The following is a 26,034-nucleotide window of genomic DNA, read 5'->3' as shown; positions in this document are numbered from 1 at the left end:
GTGGCTCTGTAAGAAAAAACAGAAAGAGGAGGGGCAGAGAGGTGAGAGAGGTGGACACAGAGTAAAGCTTTGACATAAAGGGGAACAGCAGAAAAAGTGTGCCAAAATGTGTCCAAAAGATTGATTGACACGGATTGATTCCGTCACTTGGGTTCAAAGATGGTTAAGAAATTAACAAGGAGGAGGAGCAGCTCCTCAATTGCAGTTAGGCTCAGTCTAGGCAGACTCAATTGAACTCACTTGGTGATAGATGCCACAGGGCAAGGATCATTATCTTGGGCTGGACTGTACTGTTGAGACGTTGAAAGCGACTTCAAACATGGGTTTAATACATGTCATCCTGTCAATGTCCTGCCAGTAAAGCACCGATAGCAGAGGATGGTTTCGATCCATCGACCTCTGGGTTATGGGCCCAGCACGCTTCCGCTGCGCCACTCTGCTGTCAGTGACTGCATTTGGGACTCCTATGCACAGTTCCTTGCTTACGGGTCCTCTGCCGCTTGAAAGGCATCAAATTGAAGAGTTCAGTTGTGGCACAAAGTGGCTCGTAATTACCAGCTCTGACTCATTAACGTGAGGGTGTTCGCAGATGGACTGGAAAACCCAGGGTTAACAGCTCCAGTTGACGACCAGCTTCATGATACTGGATTTCTAGGATTACCAATGTTGGGCTCAGTAAAGGCAAGTCACCCAAAGATGTATGTCAAACTCAGTGAACAACCAGCTTCTTGATTCCGGTAAGACTCAATTGAACCCGCTTGGTGATAGAGTTACCAGAGCCAGTTAACGTCCAGCTTCTTGATTCCGGTCACACTCAATTGAACCCACTTGGTGATAGAGGCCACGAGGATCATTAACTCTGGCAGGAATCCACTGTTGAGCCGTTGAAAGCCACTTCAAACATGGGTTCAATACATACCTGTAAACGAGTCAGTCAGGCTCAGTGAAGCCAAGTAACCAAAGGAGAGTCGGAATGGCATGTAGTCGCTTGGGAATCATTAACTCTGATTACTTGACCCATTCAGAAGGACTACAAATGTGTTTTTTAGAGAGCAGAGGAAGAGACAGGGGTTTGGGCTCAAAGATGGTTAAGAAATTGACAAGGAGGAGCTTCTTGATTGCAGTTAGGCTCAGTCAAGCCATACTCAATTGAACCCATGATGTCTCCACAGGATGAGGATCATTATCTTGGGCTGGACTGTGCTGTTGAAACGTTGAAAGTAACTTCAAACATATGTTTAATACATGCCATGCTGTCAACGTCCTGCCAGTAAAGCACCAATAACTAATAGCAGAGGATGGTTTCGATCCATCGACCTCTGGGTTATGGGCCCAGCACGCTTCCGCTGCGCCACTCTGCTGTAAAGCACCCCAGATGGGACTCGAACCCACAATCCCTGGCTTAGGAGGCCAGTGCCTTATCCATTAGGCCACTGGGGCTCGATGGGCCTAAAAACGACAGGCAGTTGTAAAGACACACAGTGAGTTCCACTGCAACGCAAAAACATAGGAAGCTGCACAATGTGTGGCTTTGTATAACATGACAATGGCCCCTGACGCTACTGTGGCAGTGTAAGAAAAAACAGAAAGAGGAGGGGCAGAGAGGTGAGAGAGGTGGACACAGAGTAAAGCTTTGACATAAAGGGGAACAGCAGAAAAAGTGTGCCAAAATGTGTCCAAAAGATTGATTGACACGGATTGATTCCGTCACTTGGGTTCAAAGATGGTTAAGAAATTAACAAGGAGGAGGAGCAGCTCCTCAATTGCAGTTAGGCTCAGTCTAGGCAGACTCAATTGAACTCACTTGGTGATAGATGCCACAGGGCAAGGATCATTATCTTGGGCTGGACTGTACTGTTGAGACGTTGAAAGCGACTTCAAACATGGGTTTAATACATGTCATCCTGTCAACGTCCTGCCAGTAAAGCACCGATAGCAGAGGATGGTTTCGATCCATCGACCTCTGGGTTATGGGCCCAGCACGCTTCCGCTGCGCCACTCTGCTGTCAGCGACTGCATTTGGGACTCCTATGCACAGTTCCTTGCTTACGGGTCCTCTGCCGCTTGAAAGGCATCAAATTGAAGAGTTCAGTTGTGGCACAAAGTGGCTCGTAATTACCAGCTCTGACTCATTAACGTGAGGGTGTTAGCAGATGGACTGGAAAACCCAGGGTTAACAGCTCCAGTTGACGACCAGCTTCATGATACTGGATTTCTAGGATTACCAGTGTTGGGCTCAGTAAAGGCAAGTCACCCAAAGATGTATGTCAAACTCAGTGAACAACCAGCTTCTTGATTCCGGTAAGACTCAATTGAACCCGCTTGGTGATAGAGTTACCAGAGCCAGTTAACGTCCAGCTTCTTGATTCCGGTCACACTCAATTGAACCCACTTGGTGATAGAGGCCACGAGGATCATTACCTCTGGCAGGAATCCACTGTTGAGCCGTTGAAAGCCACTTCAAACATGGGTTCAATACATACCTGTAAACGAGTCAGTCAGGCTCAGTGAAGCCAAGTAACCAAAGGAGAGTCGGAATGGCATGTAGTCGCTTGGGAATCATTAACTCTGATTACTTGACCCATTCAGAAGGACTACAAATGTGTTTTTTAGAGAGCAGAGGAAGAGACAGGGGTTTGGGCTCAAAGATGGTTAAGAAATTGACAAGGAGGAGCTTCTTGATTGCAGTTAGGCTCAGTCAAGCCATACTCAATTGAACCCATGATGTCTCCACAGGATGAGGATCATTATCTTGGGCTGGACTGTGCTGTTGAAACGTTGAAAGTAACTTCAAACATATGTTTAATACATGCCATGCTGTCAACGTCCTGCCAGTAAAGCACCAATAACTAATAGCAGAGGATGGTTTCGATCCATCGACCTCTGGGTTATGGGCCCAGGACGCTTCCGCTGCGCCACTCTGCTGTAAAGCACCCCAGATGGGACTCGAACCCACAATCCCTGGCTTAGGAGGCCAGTGCCTTATCCATTAGGCCACTGGGGCTCGATGGGCCTAAAAACGACAGGCAGTTGTAAAGACATACAGTGAGTTCCACTGCAACGCAAAAACATGGGAAGCTGCACAATGTGTGGCTTTGTATAACATGACAATGGCCCCTGACGCTACTGTGGCACTGTAAGAAAAAAACAGAAAGAGGAGGGGCAGAGAGGTGAGAGAGGTGGACACAGAGTAAAGCTTTGACATAAAGGGGAACAGCAGAAAAAGTGTGCCAAAATGTGTCCAAAAGATTGATTGACACGGATTGATTCCGTCACTTGGGTTCAAAGATGGTTAAGAAATTAACAAGGAGGAGGAGCTCCTCGATTGCAGTTAGGCTCAGTCTAGGCAGACTCAATTGAACTCACTTGGTGATAGATGCCACAGGGCAAGGATCATTATCTTGGGCTGGACTGTACTGTTGAGACGTTGAAAGCGACTTCAAACATGGGTTTAATACATGTCAGCCTGTCAACGTCCTGCCAGTAAAGCACCGATAGCAGAGGATGGTTTCGATCCATCGACCTCTGGGTTATGGGCCCAGCACGCTTCCGCTGCGCCACTCTGCTGTCAGCGACTGCATTTGGGACTCCTATGCACAGTTCCTTGCTTACGGGTCCTTTGCCGCTTGAAAGGCATCAAATTGAAGAGTTCAGTTGTGGCACAAAGTGGCTCGTAATTACCAGCTCTGACTCATTAAAGTGAGGGTGTTCGCAGATGGACTGGAAAACCCTGGGTTAACAGCTCCAGTTGACGACCAGCTTCATGATACTGGATTTCTAGGATTACCAATGTTTGGCTCAGTAATGAAAAGTTACCCAAAGATGTAACTACAGTTGCTCAATTCTTATCAAAGTTACACAGCCTAATGAATTCCTCTCTTTCATAGTAGCTCTATCAATGAATTTACATCTATGACGTGAGTTCATATTAAGCAGCAACACACACAAAACACACCTGAGGGGCTTCAGAATAACAAAGTGAGCTAATGTTAGCATGTCAGTAGAAAGTCACACAGTTTGTGACTCCCTTGATATTGCAACAACATCTGACATCAGACTAAATAATACAAGTCAATAAGACTACTACTTCAGAATGACTACATATGTGGATTTAGAAAGCAGAGGAAGAGACAGGCTAGCTGGGGGGAGTTAAACCTACAGCGTAGCCAATTTAACAGTGGAAAAAAATTGCTGTTCTGTAAAAGGAAGTCCAAGGAGATGTGTCTTGACAGTTTCAGCACTTAGATTCACTGGGAGGAACGAAATGCGCAGTGCGAACAAGTAATGAAAAGATCAGTGCTTGTAGAGCCATCTATGAAACACACCGTCTTTCAGAAAGCATATTGTTTGTTCTGCTTAGTTAACCAGTATCTGTTCTTCCAAAGATAAAGCTGGCCTTCTATTCACTCTTCTGTGGATTAATCATAAATTAACAAGAACAACCCTGACTGAGCTGAAATGGCTGACTAATCTAATCTTACATAGATACAAGATAAGACATAAAACACACAGATACGACACATCTAAAACTTTGTCTAAAGTAGAGTTAATATATTATTGTATTTGTCACAATTTGGTCTGAACTCTGCTTTGTTTAGTTTCCCCATGTGTGCATATGGCATGCTGTGTATACCTGTAAGTCAAAGTCACATGTATTGTATGTTGGTTTCAAAGGCAAAAGGTGACAAACTGTAAATTAAAAAGTCATAAAAATAACTACAAACTCAGTGAACTAACTCACTCTATAGTAAGTAACTATTGTATGGTCATGTCTAATTTCTACCACTTCTGTTAACACTAATACAACTGCACATTCAGTTTGGAACTTTGCCCTCTCTCTCCATGACAATGTGCAGTGTCATATCTAGATTTCTCTTCAAGGTCTCAAGACACAGCAGTGGAGCCACAACACAGATAATCGTCTCACCCTGAGACAGAGAGGAGACAGAGAAGAAAGAGGAAACAGTATATATTAAGGGTGTTTGTTCTTGTATGTTTGATTAGAAAATCCTGTCTGTTGTGGATTTTACATTACTTTTTACACTTGGATCTGAAAGAAAATTCTACACGGATTTAATTTGAAGCCTGGGGACCAGTGCACACTGGAAGGATTAATTCTTCTTAAAGAGGGAAGAGGGACATGCCATCTTATAAGTGAAGGAACTTTTTTTTTTTTCATTTAGGTGGAATATTTTCATTAGAACCCTGACCATAGATGGACCTGGAGTTGGATCTATTTCCTCTGAACTGGATAAACGAATAAAAGATGACAGCATAGAAGACAAAACATTACATTACTGAAAACATACTCTAACTTCCGTGGTTCATCTCAGGTCTTCACTACATTCTACGCTTTTTGTAAAAGACGCAAACAAATCAAGACATTATAAAACATTTACTCAGATACTGCTGGAGCACACAAGGTAATTATTATCCAAAGTTTCAAACTGTTTCTCCTATGTGCAGATCAACAGCTCAGTCCCAGAGGGACTGCCATCAGGACTTGAATTTACATGAATCATCAGTTATTGTGCCAGAACAGTATTTTAAATAAGAACTTTTTTCACAGCAGCCATTTTGACATAATATAGTAGGGTAAACACAGGTGTTATCAATGATACTAATTAAGATTGAGTTCCATTTCGTGTAGCAGTCGCTTTCTAGTGAGCCAACATGAACAATGGCACCCTCAGTCTGTTTGACCTGAATGGAACAAAACTGTAATTAGTATCAGCAGTAATACCTGTTTTTACCCTACTATTTCATGTCAAAATGGCTGCTGTGAAAGGTGTATCATAACAAAATGGAAACACTGTTGAAAATATAATGTCTTTTATTTTTATATATAATTTAAAAAAATATATAAGGAATTAGAATCAGTTTTTGTTTTTTTTACCAAACAAACCCAGCATTTCAAAAGTAAAGAAGCTAGTTTTTTTCTTTTATGTTACAGTTTTAGCTATGGCAGAAAGGAGACGAATGGGCTACAGCATGCACAGGAAGATCCTGGATGAAGGAGCAGTGGATGAGATGGCAGAAAAGTCTGACTCTAAAACTTCTCTGTCTGAGAAGGTCAAAAAGTCAATGAGGTAAAGTTCACATCTTAATCTACTATGCATCTCAACTAATCTCTCTACAGACATAGTTGACATACACACACATAAACCAGATTTCTAAATGTTACAAATAAAGTACTAAATGTGATGTGTTCTGCATTTTAATTCAAACTAGAACCCCTGGATCTTGATTAGATAAACTGATAAATCAAAAGAACAGTTTTCACTTAATACACTTAATACAAGTATTAAGTGAATAAATAAGTACATAAAAGTACTTTTATCAATGTTGAATTACGTAGAGATAAAAACAGAGCTACACAAATGGGGTAAAGACCACATTCACGTCTGACATCAAAAGCAGCAATTCATGTCTTTCAAGATGTAAGAACACCGTTTAGTGAGTTCTTTAACAATAACATAAGGAAATAACGATTGCAAACTCCAATTTTTCCATTCTGAGTTCCCTTTTTAAAAACTTCCTATAGTTCTCTTTACCAACATGCAGCTCAGCACAGTTATATGTCATAGTTGACATAGTCAATAGTGACGCTGTTTCACTCATTATATGATGACCATAAAAATCATCAGTAGGTAGCATTAGATATGTATCACTTTTGTCTTGTAAAAGTATTATTTATTTATTTACTGTATTTATCAAGTTTACATCCACATCACACCTGTCCTCATGTCCTCTTTTCTAATACACCTGGGAAAGAATCTTTTGCATACCCTGATTCATTCCTGGCAATCATCTGCAAATACATTCAGTAATCCAGCATTTATTGCATCCAAGAAGGACATCTGTTGACGTGACTAGAGTGTGAATAGATTTCCCCTGTGGGGTTGAGGAATTGAGAGTAAAGTGGAAGGAAAAGTGACAATCCTGGGATTGATTCGAAGGGAGCAGTGAAATGCCACATCATCCCATACAATTACAAAACATTCTGGATTCTACCTCACTTGTCCTCTATCCTTACCTTGAACATTTTTCTTTATTTTAGATGGAGATGTAGCAAATTGCAGTCTAATTTACAGTAATTTTGTGTTATGTGTTATGTTGTTTTGACAGCAGTATGTAGTAGAGTTTTGGTGGTTGTTGAGAGTTTGAGTGAGAAACAATTCATTGAATCTGAAAGATCTGCTCATTGAAAACAATAAAAAGTGATACACAGTTTAGTTGAAATCTGTTTCTTCTTTCTCTCTGACTGACACACAAAATCAGGTGTTCTGGTCCCAGGTTGAAGAACTGCCTCTTGGGTACTGTTCCTGTTGTATCGTGGCTGCCTCGATACTCCATCAGAGAAAATGCCCTGGGTGACCTGATCTCTGGAATCAGTGTGGGGATCATGCAGCTGCCGCAGGGTGCGTTACTCAAGTACTGAATCTAGAAGATTGGGAGTATCAGGAGATACAGTAGAGATTTAGTGAGGGATGATCAGGTAGAAGAGCTAGAGGAACAAATGGGGTTATAATTTGTTTATTCTAAATTATAATCTGCAGGTTGTTCATGTAGTGTTTCTTCACATTACCCTGCTCAGTATTTGTCTTAGCTGTTTTCTAATCATTACTGTTACGATATTTATACTCTGCTATCCCTTTAGGTATGGCCTATGCTTTGCTAGCAGCTGTTCCTCCAGTCTTTGGCCTTTACTCTTCCTTCTACCCAGTCCTCATCTACTTCATCTTCGGCACATCCAAGCACATCTCAATTGGTTTGTATTTTATCACTTGCTGTATCTTTAGACATTTTGTCAAATGGAAATCCACTGCAAGGTTGTGGTAATAGTGATACAGCAGGCTATACTAACAGACTGACACAATACTTTTTCATCCTCTCTGATCTATAATATCCCCATCTATGTTCTTTTATATTGATCACTGAATGTAAAGTCATTTTAAAATCAATCCAAAATCTTTGCTGCGCTTGCTTTTAAAACATTTGAAAACCTGGTCTCAAACTTATTATTTTCTCTGAATATTAATCAGATACTGAATCCAGCAGGGTTGGGAGTGTTACTTACACACACAGTAACCAATTACCTGTTAAAGAAATGTAGTCTGTAATCTAATCAAAGTATCACAATATTAAAGTAACATAACTTGATTACTTTCCACTACTTTTGGATAACCTCAACACTAAATATGCAAATAAAAACAGGAGAAAATAAATAATTTAGAAAATGGAAAGATTTTTAGCATCAGCAATGTGTCCTCTGCTCAGTGTATTTTTAAAGAAAAACTGATGTATTTCAAAATTGTAATCCTGCAAAAAATCTAGATTTATACTAAATGTAATCTGATGTTTTTTATTCTGTAACTGTAATGGATTACAGTTACCTTTTTTAAAATCCTGATTACGTAACTCAGTTACATGTAATCTATTACTCTCCGAGCCTGGAATCTAGCGATGTGAAGGAGCTGCTTTTTCTATTTCTTTGAACAAATCCTTAAGGTTACTTAACATAGAAACACAGGACTATAACGCAGATAAGATAAGTAGTTTATGTAATGGCCAATTATTTCAACTATGTTCCTGAGAAATTGTGTTTTGTTGTCAGTTTGGCATGGCGAACTGGTTCAAACATTACAATACCGCTGAGCCTCTGGAGAAGAAGCCAATCACAGGGGCGAACCAGAGTGGTAGCAAATTCAAACTTCCCCAAAGTTATCATGTATACAGGTTGTAGCTTTAGATCAAGAAGAACCAGATATTTTCTGACACACTTGTTAATATTTTGTACATATGCATATGCATCCTGAAATTGCTCAACCAACTTTACAACTCCTTTTCTTTTATTATTCATTGCTGATTTGTAGGTGGAAATATGCAGCATAACCTTCCAAAAGATGTCAAATCAGTGAGAAGGGTGCAGACAAAACAAAAATGTAAAATAACCAATATGGTTACAAAATGTCTTGCTTTGGCAGAAATTTATTACACATTTATTTATGTGACCCCATCAGTAAAAAGCTGAGTAAAAAATGGGTTTTTCAGGTTAAAAATATCCAATATGTTGTTATATGTTTATGTTTCTATCTCTCTTCTCCAGGAACATATGCGGTAATGAGTGTAATGATAGGAGGGGTGATAGAACGATTAGCGCCAGACTCAAATTTTATGATATGGGACAATGAGACCAACTCCAGTATAATTGATGTCACTTCCCGGGATGCTGAGAGAGTCAGAGTGGCTGCAGCCGTCACCTTCATATCTGGATTATTTCAGGTAAACTCACATATCAAATATATTCTTGTGTAGAAGTAAAAATCTGGTCTGTAGTTGGATGGACAGATGTCCCATTATCACCATCAATGGAAAAATAATTGATTATTATAAAACCTACAGTAAGCGCCTACTGCTGTACATTTTGTACAGCTTTTGTGCTTTTGACCAAAGATCCAATAATGAACTTCACAAATACTCACCTTAATTTTATTTGCCATTCATTTTGGCTGGACAGACACTGTCCATATGCACATGTATCACATATTTTTATATGATATGCTATGATATACCGATCTGGATACATTTCCATAAACTTGGATACCATTAGATCTTTCCGAATACAGGTCCTTTCTGTTCAGTGATTCTATTTGCTGTAAATAGATATTTTCCCTTTGTTTAATACTGTTATTCTAATAGAGTTTTGGGTCTTTCTATAAGGTCTGTGTTAAATGTTTTGAAAAAGGGTGTGAAAAATATGTGAAACCAATGAAGAAGTGTGACTGTAACACATTTGCAAGAGAAGGTGATGATGAAAATCAAGTGGATCCCAGTTTCATTAAGGGTGTCTTAGCAATCGAGAAAAACTGTGATGTCAATCTCCGTGTGTTTTTCATTCTGTGTGTTATGTATGTAGATTGTGCTCGGTTTAGTCCAGTTTGGTTTTGTCGTGACCTACTTGTCTGAGCCGCTGGTCCGAGGTTACACCACAGGAGCTGCCATCCACGTCATCGTGTCCCAGCTCAAATACACTTTTGGCATCAGCCCCGTGAGACACAGTGGACCCTTCTCACTGATATATGTAAGAACACAGCACTGTCCTTAACACCGGCTTGCTTCTATGTAGTTTGAAACTTTTCAAACTAATAATTATTTCTAAATGTTTGTATTTTGGATTAGTCCAGCAGTCCGGAGAGATTTCTGTTAACACTCAAACTTGTGCTGAAAATAAAATGCTCTCCTCTGTTCGCTTTAATCGAACACCTCTTCCAGTCTGCGTCATCAGTCACCCCCACTGACCTTTTTAAATGCCTGCTTTTATCTCCATAATATAAAAGCCTCGTGACAAATGATGCCATGGTTGAGACATTAGCTTCCACCTTATGATTACAGCCAGTAGAGGTGACAGTCTTCTCAGTGATGGACAAGAATCTAAAATTGCATTGTATTTTCTTGTATAAATGCATAATTTTACAACTTATTTCTCTCACACTTCCTCATATAATCATTTAAGCAATAATTATTATTTCCTTTTAGACTGTGTTGGAGGTGTGTTATCTTCTTCCACAAACCAATGTTGGCACTCTTGTGGTCAGCATCGTCGCTATAATCGGTCTCATCCTCGCTAAGGAGCTCAATGCATACTTGAGTAAAAAACTACCTATTCCTATACCTGTGGAGCTGCTTGGTGTGAGTATACAGAAATAAACATATGCACTTATAATATTACAGTTAGTTCCTTACAAATACACACACATGCCCACTGATACATCTCTTATAATCTGTTTTTCCAGATTGTCATTGCTACAGTAGTTTCCTGGCAAGTTGACTTGAATGGGAAATATGGAGTGGATGTGGTAGGACTGATTCCCTCAGGGTGAGAAACGCTAACATGAAGGAATGTGTGTGGACACATATGAAAAGTGTTTGTATTTTTAATGGCCGATGTATACTACTCTGTCCATGTCTACCAGTCTCCAGCCACCTGCTCTCCCAGCTGTGTCTCTGTTTGGTCAGGTGATTGGAGATGCCTTCGCCCTGGCTGTGGTTGGCTACGGCATCGCCATCTCACTGGGACGAATCTTTGCCCTGAAATATGGATACAGTGTGGACAGCAACCAGGTGGGGAGGTGAAAGATGGAATCAAGGATGAGCTGCTCTTTTGAGGTTGATATCCTGTATATAAATAGTGTTTTTTTTCATGGTTTAGGAACTAATCGCTTTGGGTCTGAGTAACTCCGTCGGAGGATTCTTCCAGTGTTTTGCCATCAGCTGCTCCATGTCTCGCACTATGGTTCAGGAGAGCACAGGAGGGAAGACTCAGGTTGGTATTAGACTCACAAGCCAGTTTCTAAATGCTTCACTCAGTGGAGACTCAAGATTTTTTGTGTAGAACAGCAATTAGAGAGTTTTAAAAAAAATCTGACAATTGAATGACACATGGAAGTTGTGTTTGGGACATGCATTTTTTAATATTTTTAATACTATCTCCATGTTACGAAGTGATTCAGTATATATCCAGTTTGTTTTACTAAGGAGGAGAATGAAGAGAGACGGGGGAAGGCATGTCCTTGAAATAAGGGGCGTGTGTTTTTTAGCCATTCAAACAACTACTCTGCATTTAGAAACCCCCAGACGGTTGGTAGGTGCTGAGATGGTATTGCAAGACTAGGTTGGCGTGAGTGGACATTATTCTGCTTAAGTGCCCTTGAGCAATAGATTGTGGGTCTGTGAATCTCTGTGTGCAGGCAGGTTAAGATATGAGTGCATTTATTATGATTTTAGGAATCAGTGAGCAAAGTAGATCACAAACAAAAACAAAGTGAGTACGGTAATTTGCTTTTAAAGGGTCAGTTCACACAAATTACAAAACAAAAACAGATTTTTTCACTTACCCCTCCCAGTATCCATGCAGAAAAAAAAAACCAAAACAATCTGCATGGCTGTATCAATTAGTGAGAAAAAGTTTTTTTGTCATTAAAGAAAACTTACCCTTTAACCAGGATGATTGCTGGAGATCAAAATCTATATTTTGGCCAAAATGGAATAATAAGTATAATACTTAAATCACTGAAGATGTAAATAAACATAAAAAGAAATAAATAAATCACTTAGCTCCTCATATTTAACCTTAAAATGTCTACTGCATTAATGTTAATACTGATTTGCCCTAAAAAAGAAAATCAACACATATTACAAAATCACACACCTGACGTGAAAACAAAATCCACACATTCTTACACCTGTTAAGCTGCTTTTTTTCAATTAGCATCCTGTGATGCACAACTATAAAGTGTTTTTACAAATGTTGTAAATGTTTTTTGTTTTTTTAATTTAATTTGCATGATATTTGTTGCTTCTCCTGTCTTTAGTTCACACAACTGAAAAGTATTTAAAAAGAACATTAAGGGAAATGTTTATTTGATTTCATGCTTGGCATTTTTTAAACTTGACAAGACATTTCATTTGATAATTTTATTTATATCTGTGTTTTCACTTCACTCTGCCTGTAGCCACAAACCTGGAGAATCTTAAAGGTTAAACGGAGTGATGAGCTGGTCATAATTAATGTTACTCTGATAAGTGGCATCATTAAAAAACACTTAGGGAATCGATTTTCACTCACATCGTCCACCTACACAAACACAGATTTGCTGAAAGGCTAAACCGATTTAGTCTGACAACACCATTAATCAGCTAAGGCCCATTACAGAGGAGAGGAGAGGCTTTAACTGATGATGCCTTGACTCCTCTCATAATCATGTACCAATTCAATCTAATAACCACTACATCACTCATTTTTTCTGTGGTTTTTCTTCCTCTGATCTCTCTCTCCTGATTTCCATTCATCATGCCTCTATCTTCACTCTCTCTTCACTGCAGGTTGCTGGGGCTCTATCAGCAATAGTTATCCTTTTCATCACACTCTGGATTGGAGCTCTCTTTGAAGATTTGCCAAAGGTACTGTGTGTGTGTGTGTGTGTGTGTGTGTGTGTGTGTGTGTGTGTGTGTGTGTGTGGGGCCGCGGGTACGGGTGTTTGCATGTGTTCACATCTGTGCACCAACATAAGCATACACATGTGTCCAAGTCTGAGTGTGAATGTGTTTGCAAAGTTATAAGCCGTCCTCAGCACTCAGCCAAAGTGAACAGCTGAGGTTGTGTTCCCATAATGCCACCACAGATCAGCTCCAGTCTAAAGCTACTGGCTATTTATAAAAACAAATAGTTAAAACATCAGGGGCAATTCGTTAATTACATTGAATTAACTAATTTAGCTGAAAACAGAAAAAGAGTCTATAAAGCAGAGTTATGATTTTAAAATTTGTTTGCAGCCTGTTAATAGAGCATATAAAAGTTCCAAAACCTGAGTACATGAAAGGTTTATCTCAAATGAGCTAACTCACCTTCATGTTTTAAGCCTCAAAACCGGAGCTCACCGTGTAAACTGTATTATATGTGACTCACTTTGCAGGCAGTGCTGGCCGCCATCATCTTCGTCAACCTCCATGGCATGATGAAGCAATTCATGGACATCCCTGCACTCTGGAAGAGCAACAAAGTAGACATGGTGAGTTTACTATACAGTATACAAGGAATTGGTTCGTGTTTTGGTTTGATATATTCATTCAAACTGTAATTAAAAATGTGCTGTACTGACGTTGAAGTGCAAGCTATTTGTGAAACAGCCTGTACAGTAATGTTACTTCATGAAAAATTCTCCAGCACAGGATACACCTAAATCTAATAATAATTTCGTGTCATCCTCAACTGTTCTTGAGATTATTGCTAACATACTGTGGTATTCTGACTCACAAATGTTAATATGTTACAAAAGCATGTTACATACATGCATGATAACATGCTAACTGGATCTTAACTGTATCTATGCTTAACGTTACCACGTCAACTACCTCTTATGTGAATGAATGATTTTTTTTGTTTGTAAATGAATGAATGAATGAATGAATAAATTACAAGTGATTACAAGCAGCCAAATGGGAAAAACTGTTTACATACACTTTCTGGTGGTACGTCAGAGTTGAAGATATTGTGAGTTTCTGACTGCTATCTCTTGACAACAACCACAGAATTGTGCAAACTAGTGGCAAATTGGCTGCAAAGCCATCATCACTAGATAGCCTACAATAAAATAATAGAAAATGAAATATTAATTAAAAATGTTTCTTTGGTTTGCCATGTTTCACTTGTTAACAAATTGTTGGAAATAGGCTAGAACACAAGACAAATAGCTAGTTAGCTTAGTTATGCTAGTGTCAACAAGGCTAACAAAGTGGATAAATGAAGTGAAACCCGTATGAAAAATACAGCAACACTCACGATTTGGAAAAATTGGAGGTTTTCCTGTTCCTCCCTTTCTGCTTACACAATGTGTGTGTGCAGCAAGTTCATATCACCTTAGGCTGACAAATGAGCTTAAAGTGATGCTGCACTGAGGAATTAGGTAACAGCGTGGCCTTTCCTGTGGTGTCGCAATCTGTTACTGGTAAGCGTCTAAGAAAAGCAAAGTTGCATTATCACTGTGTAGTGAGTGATACATCTAAAGCTTGCCAGACTTCTTTTGTTTTACTATGCATTGCTGCATTACTCATCATCGCTGCCTTCCTCTATCTCCAGGTGGTCTGGGTAGTCACCTTCATCCTCACCGTGTTGTTCAACCCCGACCTGGGACTGGCTGCTTCTATCGGATTCTCCATGCTCACCGTCATCTTCAGGACACAGCTGTAGGAATACATTGCCGCGGGACCCACAATTATACACAAATAAACACACACACATGTTCAGTGGGAGTGTGTGTCAAGTTGACACACCCTGAAACTATCTTTTAGACCTAAACACAAAGCATTACAAATTGTTCATACACTTACTTGTTTTGTTTTGTTTTGTATTCCAGACCTCAATACTCTCTATTAGGGCAGGTCCCAGACACTGACATTTACAGGCCACTGGAGGACTACAATCAGGTATGGCACATTATATATAAATAGCCTGAAAGCAGGAGTGAGGATGAGCGCTGGTCTGGAGATGAACAGAATAATCAGAGATAATGCATACTGTCAGTAGGGTCTTTGAGGTGAGCAGTTTATAAAGCACACCTGCCCCCCCCTTGTCCCTGACATTATAGGCAGAGTCAAATATAGAGATGTTTATGGGAGTTATGTGAGACCACACTGCACTCCGCTTCCCAACCAACACTCGACCTCACACTTGCATTCCCTACTGATACAGTGTGAAAGGTTATTGCTTTTATTTTCACTTTAAACTTAGCTCGTCCCATTGTCCAGACTTAAATATGTGATTGGCTAATCACATACCCATTAACGTCACATTACATACCAACATTTCGAACAATTAATAAGACAATACAACTGAGAGAAATAATTTATTTGTACAATATTGGTACAACCCTAGTTAACTGGCTCATAACTTCAGTTTCATAGTTCCATCATTTGACAGTCAGTGTGTGCTATGTATGAAAGCCAAGATGTTTCCATCTGGTGCCATCATCATGTAAAATTTGAATACCTGTTACACTGATGACATTCCCATCAACCTCAGCTAGCAAACGTTAGCACCCTAAACTAAAATGGTGACAGTGGTAAACATTGTTGCTAAACATCAGCATGTTAGCATTGTCACTGTGAGCATGTTCAATTCATGTTCATTCAAATCACCACCAGTACAGCCTCACAGAGCCGCTAGAGTGGCTGTAGATGGTCTCCTTCTTATCTTCGTAGATAAACACTGAGGTTGGGGATGAAACATTTCTTCCTTTAAATTACCTCCAACTATAAGTGAATGAACAAAGCTTCTACTTTCCTCAGCTGATTTGACATTGTAGCTCTGCTGTGATATTATGAACATCTGTTATGACCTATAGTGCCCAGGTGTCTGCTTAAAAATGTTTTTGTCAGTTATGAAAGTATTGGAAATGTAGTGATTTATTTGCCTGTTTAATTGATTAACTGACCAATTGATTTCAGGTGAGGCAGGTACCAGGGATTTTGATCTTCCATTCCTCTGCCACCCTCTACTTTGCTAATGCTGAGATGTACCAGGATGCCCTTGCAAAGAAGGTGAGGACACACACACACACACACACACACACACACACACACACACACACACACACACACACACACGTTTAACCTCACACTTCAACCAGGTTTTAACCCTCAAACTGCTCTTTAAAGTAGTGAGGACCGACAAAATATCTTAACAAAATCAAAAATGTTCTCACGCTCAAGGTCTAAAAGTTAAATGCGTCCTCACAAAGATAGTGCAGGCACCAGAAGACAAACACACACAGGAATATTAATGGTATTAATATATTAATATGGACGCCCCCCCTCCCAAAAAAAAAAGCAGTATCAAACATCCAAACAAATTGTGATGGACACACAAGCCCAGATTTATATGAACATACACTACACACACTGCAGCTACACACAGAAAAAGAAACTACTTACACCAGCAACAATCCCCCTTGTCACAATTTACGTGCAATTAACTCCTCTCTTACAAACATTATTTCTGACACACTAATAACTGACCTGACATTTCACCAATTCACACATCACAATCATGACAGACATTGTTCCAAATGTCATCTCACCATTTTCTCCTCTCCTTTTCTTCTGTTAAACTTTTGTTTAAACTCTCCCGTCCTTCTCCTCTCTCCCCCCTTTCTTCCTCCTCCTCTTCTGTCACGTCTCTTTGGGGGCAAATGGGAAGACAGATTGAGGGAAGGTAGAAAGAGGATGACAAAAGATGGAGGGAGGGTGAGAAGCATAGATTGAATAAGGGAGGGAGATAATAGAACGTCTCATTCATTCAAATGTCAGCATGTCAAAGCCACTGGGTCGCTCTCTTTTCTTTCTAATCTTTGATGCACAAATAAGCTTTCATAGAGCTGTTGTTGACTGGCAGAGGCTGCACGTTTGTTTACAAGGTGAGAAATTGCCACCAGATGAATTCTGGTGATAGTGTTTCTACTCTACCAGTCACTGTGGCATGCAGATGAGTTGAAGTTGGGGATTATTTTCCATGAACTAGAGGAAATCTGGGACCACTTACCGCTTCTCACTGGCAGCAACTAAGCTGATGGGTTGCACTTATGTAAGGGGATATAATTGTATCAACTAGTGGTGATGTCATGCTGCAAGAAAAGTTTTTAAAGGCAAATCATGTTTTTGCATGAATTGTCTTTCCTGTCAGACAATGAAATAGTATAATGATGAGGTAAAATATCCTACAAACGGCTAAGTAGTGTTTTTGAGATGCTAATTGCTAGCAGTTTTGATTTGGAGAACTAGGAAGACTTGAATGGCTCTAATCAAATTCTGATCCACTTTACAATTGCCAGGCAGACATTTTATTCATGGAAAAATATATCACAAATCACAAAAACAAACAATGAAATCCGATTGGCCTTTGCTGACTGATGATTGTTAAAATCTTTCTCTGCATTTCCATTTCCCGGTTGCTCATTAGTCGTTGCTCAATGCCAATGGTGTTTTCTAGACACGTTCAACATGCTTTATCTGAATATGATTTAATTACAAATGGGATGCTTTAATGAGTCATCTACAGTAACTTAGCTATGAATCAAATTCTTGACCAGACTGGAGCTGTTAGAGATTTTGGTGTGTATGTCATGTATATTTTAACAGCACTAAAGCCTATCAGTGCAAAGGCTGCCGTTTCTGTCCATCCAGAAAACACTGCTGTGGAGTTTTCAAACTACAATGGAGTCAGCAGTGTTTCCAAATATCTCTGTTTGAAGGGCCTTGAGCATTTTAAAATGTCAAATGTTGTAGTGAGGATGTAGCCTGAGAAAGTTGTGTTAACTTATGTTCTTTAGTTGTTTAATATAGGAAAGCAAACTCTCATAGTTCATTTTATGTTTATTAGAACCCTCGAGCAAAAGCACAAAGAAAGGAAGACTTTACTATAATTAGCCTTCTTGCAATGCCCTGTGGTTGTGTCTTATGCACACCATTCACGCCCGTCACACCTGCCTCACCCAGTCTAGTTGGACTGACTGAACTGGCTAAACTGGCTAAAATAAACATTTACGTTACTATGACGGGTAATGAGCTTGACCTGGTAATATTACAACAGCTATAAACAATAACCATAATGAGAAAGAGATCTATAGTTTCCATTCCATAAGCTTTAAATGGTTTGTTGTTAAAAATATTTAGCTTATTGCATTACATTACCAGTTGCAGAACTATATAGGACAAATATGTGGTGAAGTACATACTGTATATGATACCAGCTGAAGCACTCATCTCTCGTGTGTTATAAAGAATTGGTGCAATTTAAAATCAGAAGTTTTTTGCCTAATATAAAAGGAGGAGCAGATGAATAAAATAAGTAAAACAATGGCTTATCACAGCCTTAATGAATACCTCAGGAGGAGGAATATTTGACTGGCTGTATAAAATCAATGTGAACCTCACTGTTACAATGTGTGATTGTCTTTCGCTGTTTTTTTTAGTCTGGCTTTAACATTACCAAGATCCTGTCAGCCAAGAAGAAACTAGAGGCCAAAAGGAAGAGGCATGAAAAGAAAAATGCCAAGAAAGCCAAGAAAGCTGCCAAGAACAACGCAGTTGACCCGGGGAAGGTGACCAGAGACATGATATTTACCGTAAATGATGAAGCTTTTTGTTACTGAGCTTGATTGAAACATTGACACATTACTATGTCTGAAGCTTGATGGTCATTTGAATTCCTAATTCTGGAATAACCTTTGATTGTGATTCATCGTCTAAACATTTTACATTGACTAACCTCTCATGATACTGTGGGAGTCAATACATATACAGGGTATTAATATGCACTATGTCATGTCTCCTCCTGTACAAAAGGGGGAGCCAGAGAAGGAGGAGAAGGACATTGCCATCATTGAGATCGATGCTGAGCACGACCCCTCACTCCCCAGAGCCATCATCCTCGACCTCAGCCCTGTTAACTTCCTGGATACTGTGGGAGTCAAGACGCTACGCAGGGTATGGATATGGCAGTCACATTTACACATGTAGACACCCGTATATAAAAAGAGAGAGAGGGAAAATACTCAGTCCAGGGTGAAGTAAGTTGTACATATTAAGAATTCATCGTTGTGTATATGTGCATTTGTCTGCATTAGTTAGTTCATTGTTCTGATCTAATATTTCATCAAAATTAACAGGTTCAATTTACATTATTTTCCTCTAAAATGGATCCAAACACATTTTTTAAAGAACAAAAAGACAGTTGATAGCTAATAAGGAATTCCCCCTCTAAAACTTAGATAAGTAACTGGCCCTAGGAGAATAAAGATGACTGATTCAGATCTTTTTATCTTTGCCGCATGCATTTCTTCCTGTTAAAAGACAAAATATATCCTTCATTCATCCCTCCTTTCCTAATCATTTAGCTCCACAGGCATCCAATTACTTTAAATTGAATTGTCAGACTAATTAAATGATCCCCAGTGTGACCTTTGCTCTGTGCTTCTGTGTCTGTTTTAGATCCGGAATGACTACGAAGAAATTGGTGTAGAGGTGCTTCTTGCTGGCTGCCAGAGTAAGTCCCTACTAGAAAATAATAGTACCGAATTGACAGATTAGACTTTCAAACAATGTTTAAAAAATAAAATGAATCAGAAAAGTTAAAAATCTCTTGGAGATCAACGTCAGTGCCGCTATGTAACCATTTACAGCTGTTCATATGATTATATTGGTGTTTTATATGTATCTGTGGGTTGATTCACTCAGAACTCTATTTGCCTTTCTGTTATAAAATAAACTTTTAATCTAGAACTTATTCCATCGTCAGAGATGCCCACTGGGATTTTTTGTCCCATATACTGGAACACACATCCAGACCCACTCAGCCACACACAATCTGAATCCGTTCAACAATATCAGATGTTGTTTTAGCTGTTTGCTGATGTTATTGTAACGTTTCTATGAAGGAAGTCGTTCAGTCAATAGCTGGAATGTTCTCCAGAAAAATACTTTTCCAGTCTGGTATGATATGCAATAATGAGTCCTGAGGAAAGCTAAAGAAAAAATATGGTGGGCCGGTTTTTGTTTTTACTGTAATAAGGCATCTACTCTCTGACTGACTTGCTGGATGGAAAAATGTGGGTCCCCAGGGGAGTAGAAAACACAATGTAAGAAGCCACCCAATTTATTTCAGAGAATCAGAGGCTTTAATTAGCCCATACTGGGCGTATAGCCTGTAGAAAGATAAATAGTTTATTCTGAGCCTTTGGGCTCGCAAAGGGACTGCTAAGGAAATGTATATAGTCAGGAATTATAACGAGGTTCAATTAAGGACTACGCCTCCCACCCCCATCCCCCTCTCTCTGTCTCTTATTTATATTTTGGTCCATTTTATTTCCCCTACTTCAAATATTAAACTACGTCCCTTTCTCTCTGTTTCTTCCACTTTTTTTCACTCCATTTCTTGTCCTCCTGCATTGACATGCTCATTGTTCCCTCTCTTTCTCCCTCTCTCTCTAGCTGGTGTGGTGGACAACCTGCAGACTGGAGGTTTCTTTAATGAAAAAGTGACAAAGTCCTGTCTCTTCTACACCGTCCATGATGCCGTTTTGCACTGTCAGTCCTCCAGAAAACTAAGCCAAGATAAGGTGATACTCGCACTCAAACAAAGAACATCACATAGCGTGCTGAAGTATGGAAGTTTACTTTTAGTGATGAACTCAATGTTACTTGATGAAGGAGTCTCAAGAGGAGGTCATAAAATACTGTACGGTTGTAGCCATTGTTGTAAATGTTTATCATCTTATGTTAATTTCACATGGCGAATGTGTTAGCAAACAGTTGTCAATTTATCGGGTGGATACGGAGAAAAATTATCTCTCGTTTAGAGTTGTGATGAATTAAAGGACAGTATTCATTCTCCTTTTAACTGTTTGTTCACCAGCTAGTTGACAGATAGCAGCCAGATATTTTTTTGTAGAGATTTTTCAATTAAAATAGGTCCCGACTGCGGCAGAAAATGACACTGATGAGGTTGAAGTGAATCAGTGAATTAAAGTTGGTCATAAAACCAAACAGTAAGTTAAAAGAGGCTCCATTGAGCTGAGGGAAAATGCAGTCATGTGATAATTCTCTGTGGATTTGTCACTCTGAGCGACCCCCTTTCACATTATACATAGTCTTAATGGACAATGATTTCGCTGTTGATTCTCGATTGGTTCATTGATCCCTAGTCTGTCCAAACAGTGTGACCTGGAATTAAAATTGATTGCACAGCATAAGATGGTTGGAGGATGGTTGAAATTGGTATTTTCACTGTTTCTAATATCATATTTGTATGTTTGTGTGAGTTTATGTATTTTAATATATTTAGATGCAAATCCCTTACATTTTTTCATACAGTTAAAAACACATTTCTAAACAACATTTTGTATATGCATCAGAAATACTCCTCATCCCAGCACACACCATTGATCTGTCTGAAGGCAAATTACAGACTGCTTTAACACATGGGCATTGTGTGTGTGTTAATCTTATTTATACACCTGTGCTTGCATGCATGTCCGCACATCAGCAAATGTGCTATTGTTTTTTTTTTCCTGTTCGTGTTACGTGACTTTATGTTTCTGCTCCCATAGGAGAAATCTAACAAAGAACACAGACATGGCACTTGTCCATGAAATAGAGTTCACAGGATCAAAGTCTTTTCGTGGGAGCGCTGACACACACACACACACACACACACACACACACACACACACACACAAAAAGTACAGACCATGTAAGAGAGTGGATGGTAAGATGAAAGAGGATGAGGTTGGTCAAGGGAACTGTGCACAGAACAAGAACACACATAAATTGTAACATGCATGCAGTTATGTGTGAATTAATGAATATATGCATGCATACACACTTTATATATACAGCTCATACTGTATGAATATATTTCACATGGCAAATACATGAGATGGAGGTTTTCAGAAAAGCAAGACGTTGGTTTGCTATTTGATCTGGCCTTTACTGTATCTCCGTTTCAAATGTATTTAATTTCATTCAATTAAGTAATCTTTATCGGCATGAAAGCGAGACAGAAGCATTTCAGCATTTTAGAAAGCAAGTAGAGCCTTACATTCACCCCAGAGGCCCATCAGAGTATAAAAGTATAGTATAAAAGTATAAAATAATGCAGTGAATGAATCCACATGGTGAAAAGTGGAGACATCAGATTTAAAATAGTTTCACATTTCTGAGAATGTGGCATGCTGTGAAAAATGTTTTACACTTCTGTTCCTCTTCATTAACCTGAGGCTTTCATGCCACTGGAGAGAAAATAAAAATCTGGCACATATTTTGAAAACAGGTAGTTGTCTCTTCCCATTTTCTGTCCCACTTGGTATCTCTGTTCTTCTCTCCTTGGTTCTTCTTCTCTGTTTTTGATCTCTCCTGTCCTTCTGTTTCACAGGAGATCACAGCAACACATTTCTGAGCCCTGAGAGGAACGACATATTATGAAGAAGTGCCAGACACTCTGTCTATATGAGGATTTTATCCAGCGAGCCTCAGAGAACTGGATCAATCGTCTGTCAGAAACACACACACACACACACACACACACACACACACGTTGTAAAAAACACAATACATGAAGCCAAAAACAACAGAATGTAAAGAAACAGACTACACATATGAAGTTGCACAGTAAAATGCAGTGCCACACACACACACACACACACACACACACACACAAGTCATAGAAAAGCAACACAAACATACAAACAGGCAATTAAAGCATATTAATATTGATTGACATTTGTCTGTGATGTATTTTTAGCCAACTTTGAATGCCATGTTTGACAATGAAGTTATTTAAGCCTTTTAATCACTAAGAAACATAAATACCTGCATGCATGGTTTATTTAAAAATCTGCCAATATCCATGTACTTACATGAAAAATAAATCTTATTTTACTTACTCAAATGCTCCTCTTTGTTCATTTCCTTTGCAAACACAGAGAGTTCTGATAAGAACCAAGGAAGACATTTTGATGTGGTTATGCAATGACAGGAATTCTCAAAATACCTCTCAAAATATCTGGACTGATGAAACTGATGCCTCAGATAGGGATGAAGGGTGTTCCCTTTTCCTGTCTCACTGGTCTACACCATGTTTATCTACAGACGTGTTCAGTGAATTTGTTTATACTGAATAAGGAGTTGTTCTCTGAGACAGTTTCAATTCGTCTGCCACATGTTGCAGATGTTCATTATAACAGTAAGGACATTGGAATCAAACCCATAACCACAACAGGAGTCCCTACGCAATGCATTGTGTATCATTTTGTTCACCCATCTAGCCCTCAGTCACTTAAGAACCTGCATATTTACAGATACAATCCACCATGTTTTGATCGTGAATTTTCTTTTTACAGTTTAAAGTCACACATGGAAATAAGAACAAAAACATGATTCAAACATGATTTCAATTGATCCTCCTTGGTGGTTGTGTAATTTTTAGAGAAAAGAAATAGTCTGTTTTTCTGAGTGTGTGTCTGTTAGCAGTTAGAGAAGTGGGAAGAGATTAATTTCCACCACAAAGATTTGCAACCACAACAATCCTCTGTTAACTAAAACTAGGTATAATGAGTCAGAATCGGAACAGGAACACTCTGAATCATTTAGTTGTTACAAAACAAACACATTTTCCAGTAAAGGTATTATATGTTACTTGGAACATTGCTTAAACAATCTGAAAGACGTTGGTGACAAACTACAGAATTATCCCTCAGCTCTGAGGTTCATTTTAGCGTCTTTGGACTCATTACCGTTCTGGTTCACCGCTGTCATCGACCTCATTTACAGGTGTAAATGAGTGTAAAAGCTCTGACAAACCCACTGGACACCCACCCAGCACCACATGCAGAGAGACAAGATTACCAACGGAGAAAGGTATTTTTCTCAGCACATAAAAAAGGTAATATAATGCTCTTCCTATGAAGATTATGGGGGTCAAACAATGTATGAGCAATCCATTATCAGACAGGCAAAGAAAATAGTTTCTGATCCAACCCACATTTTCCATCCAGAGTTCCAGCTTCCCCAGAGCAGGCTGAACCGAAACAACAAACATTCCTGCCTACGTCCATTAAGAACCTTAACTCAAACGGGTTGAATAGGATGTTGGCCATGAGGGTTGTGCAATATGTCGCTGTTGTCAGAAGGTGTGAGTAGGTGTGTGTGTGTGTGTGTGTGTGTGTGTGTGTATGGTATTGGCATGTAGATACTGTTATTGGGAAGCTGTAGGTTGCTGAGATACTGATGTTTGTTTTTGTTTTGTTTATTGTTTTTTTTTTTTTTTAATTGTAGGGTAATCTTCTGTAAAACTGCAGGACTGGGTCCAAAACAAATTTCCCTATGGGCACATTAAAGTATATTCTATTGTATGTAATGTAAATATTGTGTTTACTATTTGTTCCCTTGCCACCAAGTGGCCAAAAAAATCTATTAATACTGTTTTAACCAAGCAGTTTTACTTCCTTAAACCTAACCAGACATGAATAGTCAACAGCCATATTAATATTTTTTGTAATGACAAACCAACACCTCCAGTGACTTACACACAGGACAGAATGAATAGCACTAGATCAGAAAACATGCCTCGTTTTAAAATGACACACGACCTGTCTTGTCATTTAGTTGAGGAATTGTTCTCTCATCAGGTTATACTAGTATCATGATACTATTAATAAACCGACGTCTGCGGCTCTGGCATGTACATAATGTGAACCATGTGGACTCAACCACGGTGAGTTACAGTAAATGAGGCTAAGCATAAGGGGCGAGAGAAGAGCTGTATCTCCGCCTCTGGGGGAGAATGTGTAACGTGTGTGTGTGTGTGTGTGTGTGTGTGTGAGAGAGAGAGAGAGAGAGAGAGAGAGAGAGAGAGAGAGAGAGAGAGAGGGGGTGTATACGTGAATACTTACTTAGTTTCTCCCCAAACGTCGCTGACTGCATTCTTCTCTTCTCTTGCGAGGGCAGAGCATCGGAGAGAGAGAGAGAGAGAGAGAGAGAGAGAGAGGCATACATAGGCTACATAAAGAGAGAGAGAGAAAGCGAGAGAGAGAGAGGGGGGGAGAGAGAGAGAGAGAGAGAGAGAGAGAGAGAGAGAGAGAGAGAGAGAGAGAGAGGGATTAGAGTCCGAGAAGAAGCTGAAACTTCACTGCAGACGCTCCTGTACAGGTTGGTTCCATTATATTCTTATGATATTTCTGCATAGGGACTTAACAGTGCGTCTCTGGCACTCAGTTTAGACCTTGTTATGGACACTCCAGTGGATGTAATCTCCAGCATCAGCACACTATCCATTTATCCTCTGCTTTTAACCAACGCAACTTGTAGTTTTGCAGTGGTATTCACACATGCGGCATCCTCTCTGGCTTCCTCCATTCATCTTTTTTTCCCATAAAGCCCACAAACAATAATATTGAAGATATAGCGCATCTTGCGCTACTACTGGCTTCTGGCATCGACATCAGGAGTCAAACCAGATGAGTCGCTTCTATTCAAGGCTTTGATGTCAATTACAGACACTTGCACTGCAAACGTTTGCTCTTTTTCTGGGTGCTTGCTATGTAGAGTCTTTTCCATGTGCATGGAGGTGGAAACGGTTGATTGCAGCGGAGATGAAAACAAAAGGGAGGTTTTTGCGCACACATGTCATTGGAGCAGTCTTCAGTATCGATCTGCTCACATATTGCTACAAGTTAAGTGATAACGATTATTGGTGTGATGCACACTTTTGACTGTTATTCATGTTTTCTGTTATGGTCCTGCCATATGCGGCTGATATGAGCCATATTTCCCCGTACATTAGGCTATTGGTTGCAAAGCAGAAATGTAGCCTGTTATTGTGGATGAAAATCGGCCAGAAACCAGTTTATACGCATTTTGGTGTCAAAACGTTGGCTAAATAGTTCCTAATGGTAGAAATTCATAGATATGATATCAGGTGTT

General features: G+C 39.5%; 2 protein-coding genes, 1 long non-coding RNA gene and 2 other non-coding genes across 7 annotated transcripts in view; 2 read left to right on the top strand and 3 right to left on the bottom strand.

Annotated features, from left to right (window-relative positions):
• Positions 1 to 1,367: 1,367 nt before the first annotated feature.
• On the bottom strand, positions 1,368 to 1,440 carry trnar-ccu (transfer RNA arginine (anticodon CCU)). The gene has a single exon. It is a non-coding gene; the product is annotated as a tRNA-Arg (tRNA).
• Positions 1,441 to 2,931: 1,491 nt separating this feature from the next.
• Positions 2,932 to 3,004, bottom strand: trnar-ccu (transfer RNA arginine (anticodon CCU)). The gene has a single exon. It is a non-coding gene; the product is annotated as a tRNA-Arg (tRNA).
• Positions 3,005 to 4,887: 1,883 nt separating this feature from the next.
• slc26a6 (solute carrier family 26 member 6) lies at positions 4,888 to 22,996 on the top strand. 2 transcript variants are annotated; one of them, XM_051424476.1, is made up of 20 exons: positions 4,888 to 5,423; positions 5,954 to 6,089; positions 7,282 to 7,421; positions 7,661 to 7,771; positions 9,110 to 9,285; positions 9,920 to 10,084; positions 10,540 to 10,692; positions 10,797 to 10,879; positions 10,977 to 11,124; positions 11,213 to 11,326; positions 12,886 to 12,963; positions 13,476 to 13,571; positions 14,639 to 14,745; positions 14,916 to 14,985; positions 16,006 to 16,098; positions 18,528 to 18,656; positions 18,901 to 19,041; positions 19,546 to 19,600; positions 20,545 to 20,672; positions 22,487 to 22,996. In XM_051424476.1, the coding sequence occupies exons 2-20, from the start codon at positions 5,962 to 5,964 to the stop codon at positions 22,508 to 22,510; spliced, it is 2,139 nt and encodes a 712-aa protein (XP_051280436.1). In that variant the 5' UTR covers positions 4,888 to 5,423; positions 5,954 to 5,961; the 3' UTR covers positions 22,511 to 22,996. The 2 variants fall into 2 exon arrangements, with proteins under 2 accessions (XP_051280436.1, XP_051280435.1); XM_051424475.1 differs by having other exon boundaries at positions 18,528 to 18,680.
• Positions 21,923 to 25,957, bottom strand: LOC127376997 (uncharacterized). 2 transcript variants are annotated; one of them, XR_007887597.1, is made up of 3 exons: positions 25,005 to 25,957; positions 22,998 to 23,042; positions 21,923 to 22,604 (listed from the first exon to the last, which is right to left on the bottom strand). It is a non-coding gene; the product is annotated as an uncharacterized LOC127376997 (long non-coding RNA). The 2 variants fall into 2 exon arrangements; XR_007887598.1 differs by having other exon boundaries at positions 22,998 to 23,022.
• mgll (monoglyceride lipase) overlaps positions 25,161 to 26,034 on the top strand; it is a 40,144-nt gene continuing 39,270 nt past the window's right edge. Inside the window, exon 1 of the mRNA XM_051424503.1 lies at positions 25,161 to 25,260. The gene's annotated coding sequence lies outside the window, so the exon portion shown is untranslated. The remainder of the gene's footprint in view (positions 25,261 to 26,034) is intronic.

Source organism: Dicentrarchus labrax, unplaced genomic scaffold (genome assembly GCF_905237075.1).
Source record: "Dicentrarchus labrax unplaced genomic scaffold, dlabrax2021, whole genome shotgun sequence".
NCBI classification, from domain to species: Eukaryota; Metazoa; Chordata; class Actinopteri; family Moronidae; genus Dicentrarchus; species Dicentrarchus labrax.
Note: the sequence above shows the minus strand (reverse complement) of the source record. Positions and strands in the feature narration are given on the sequence as shown.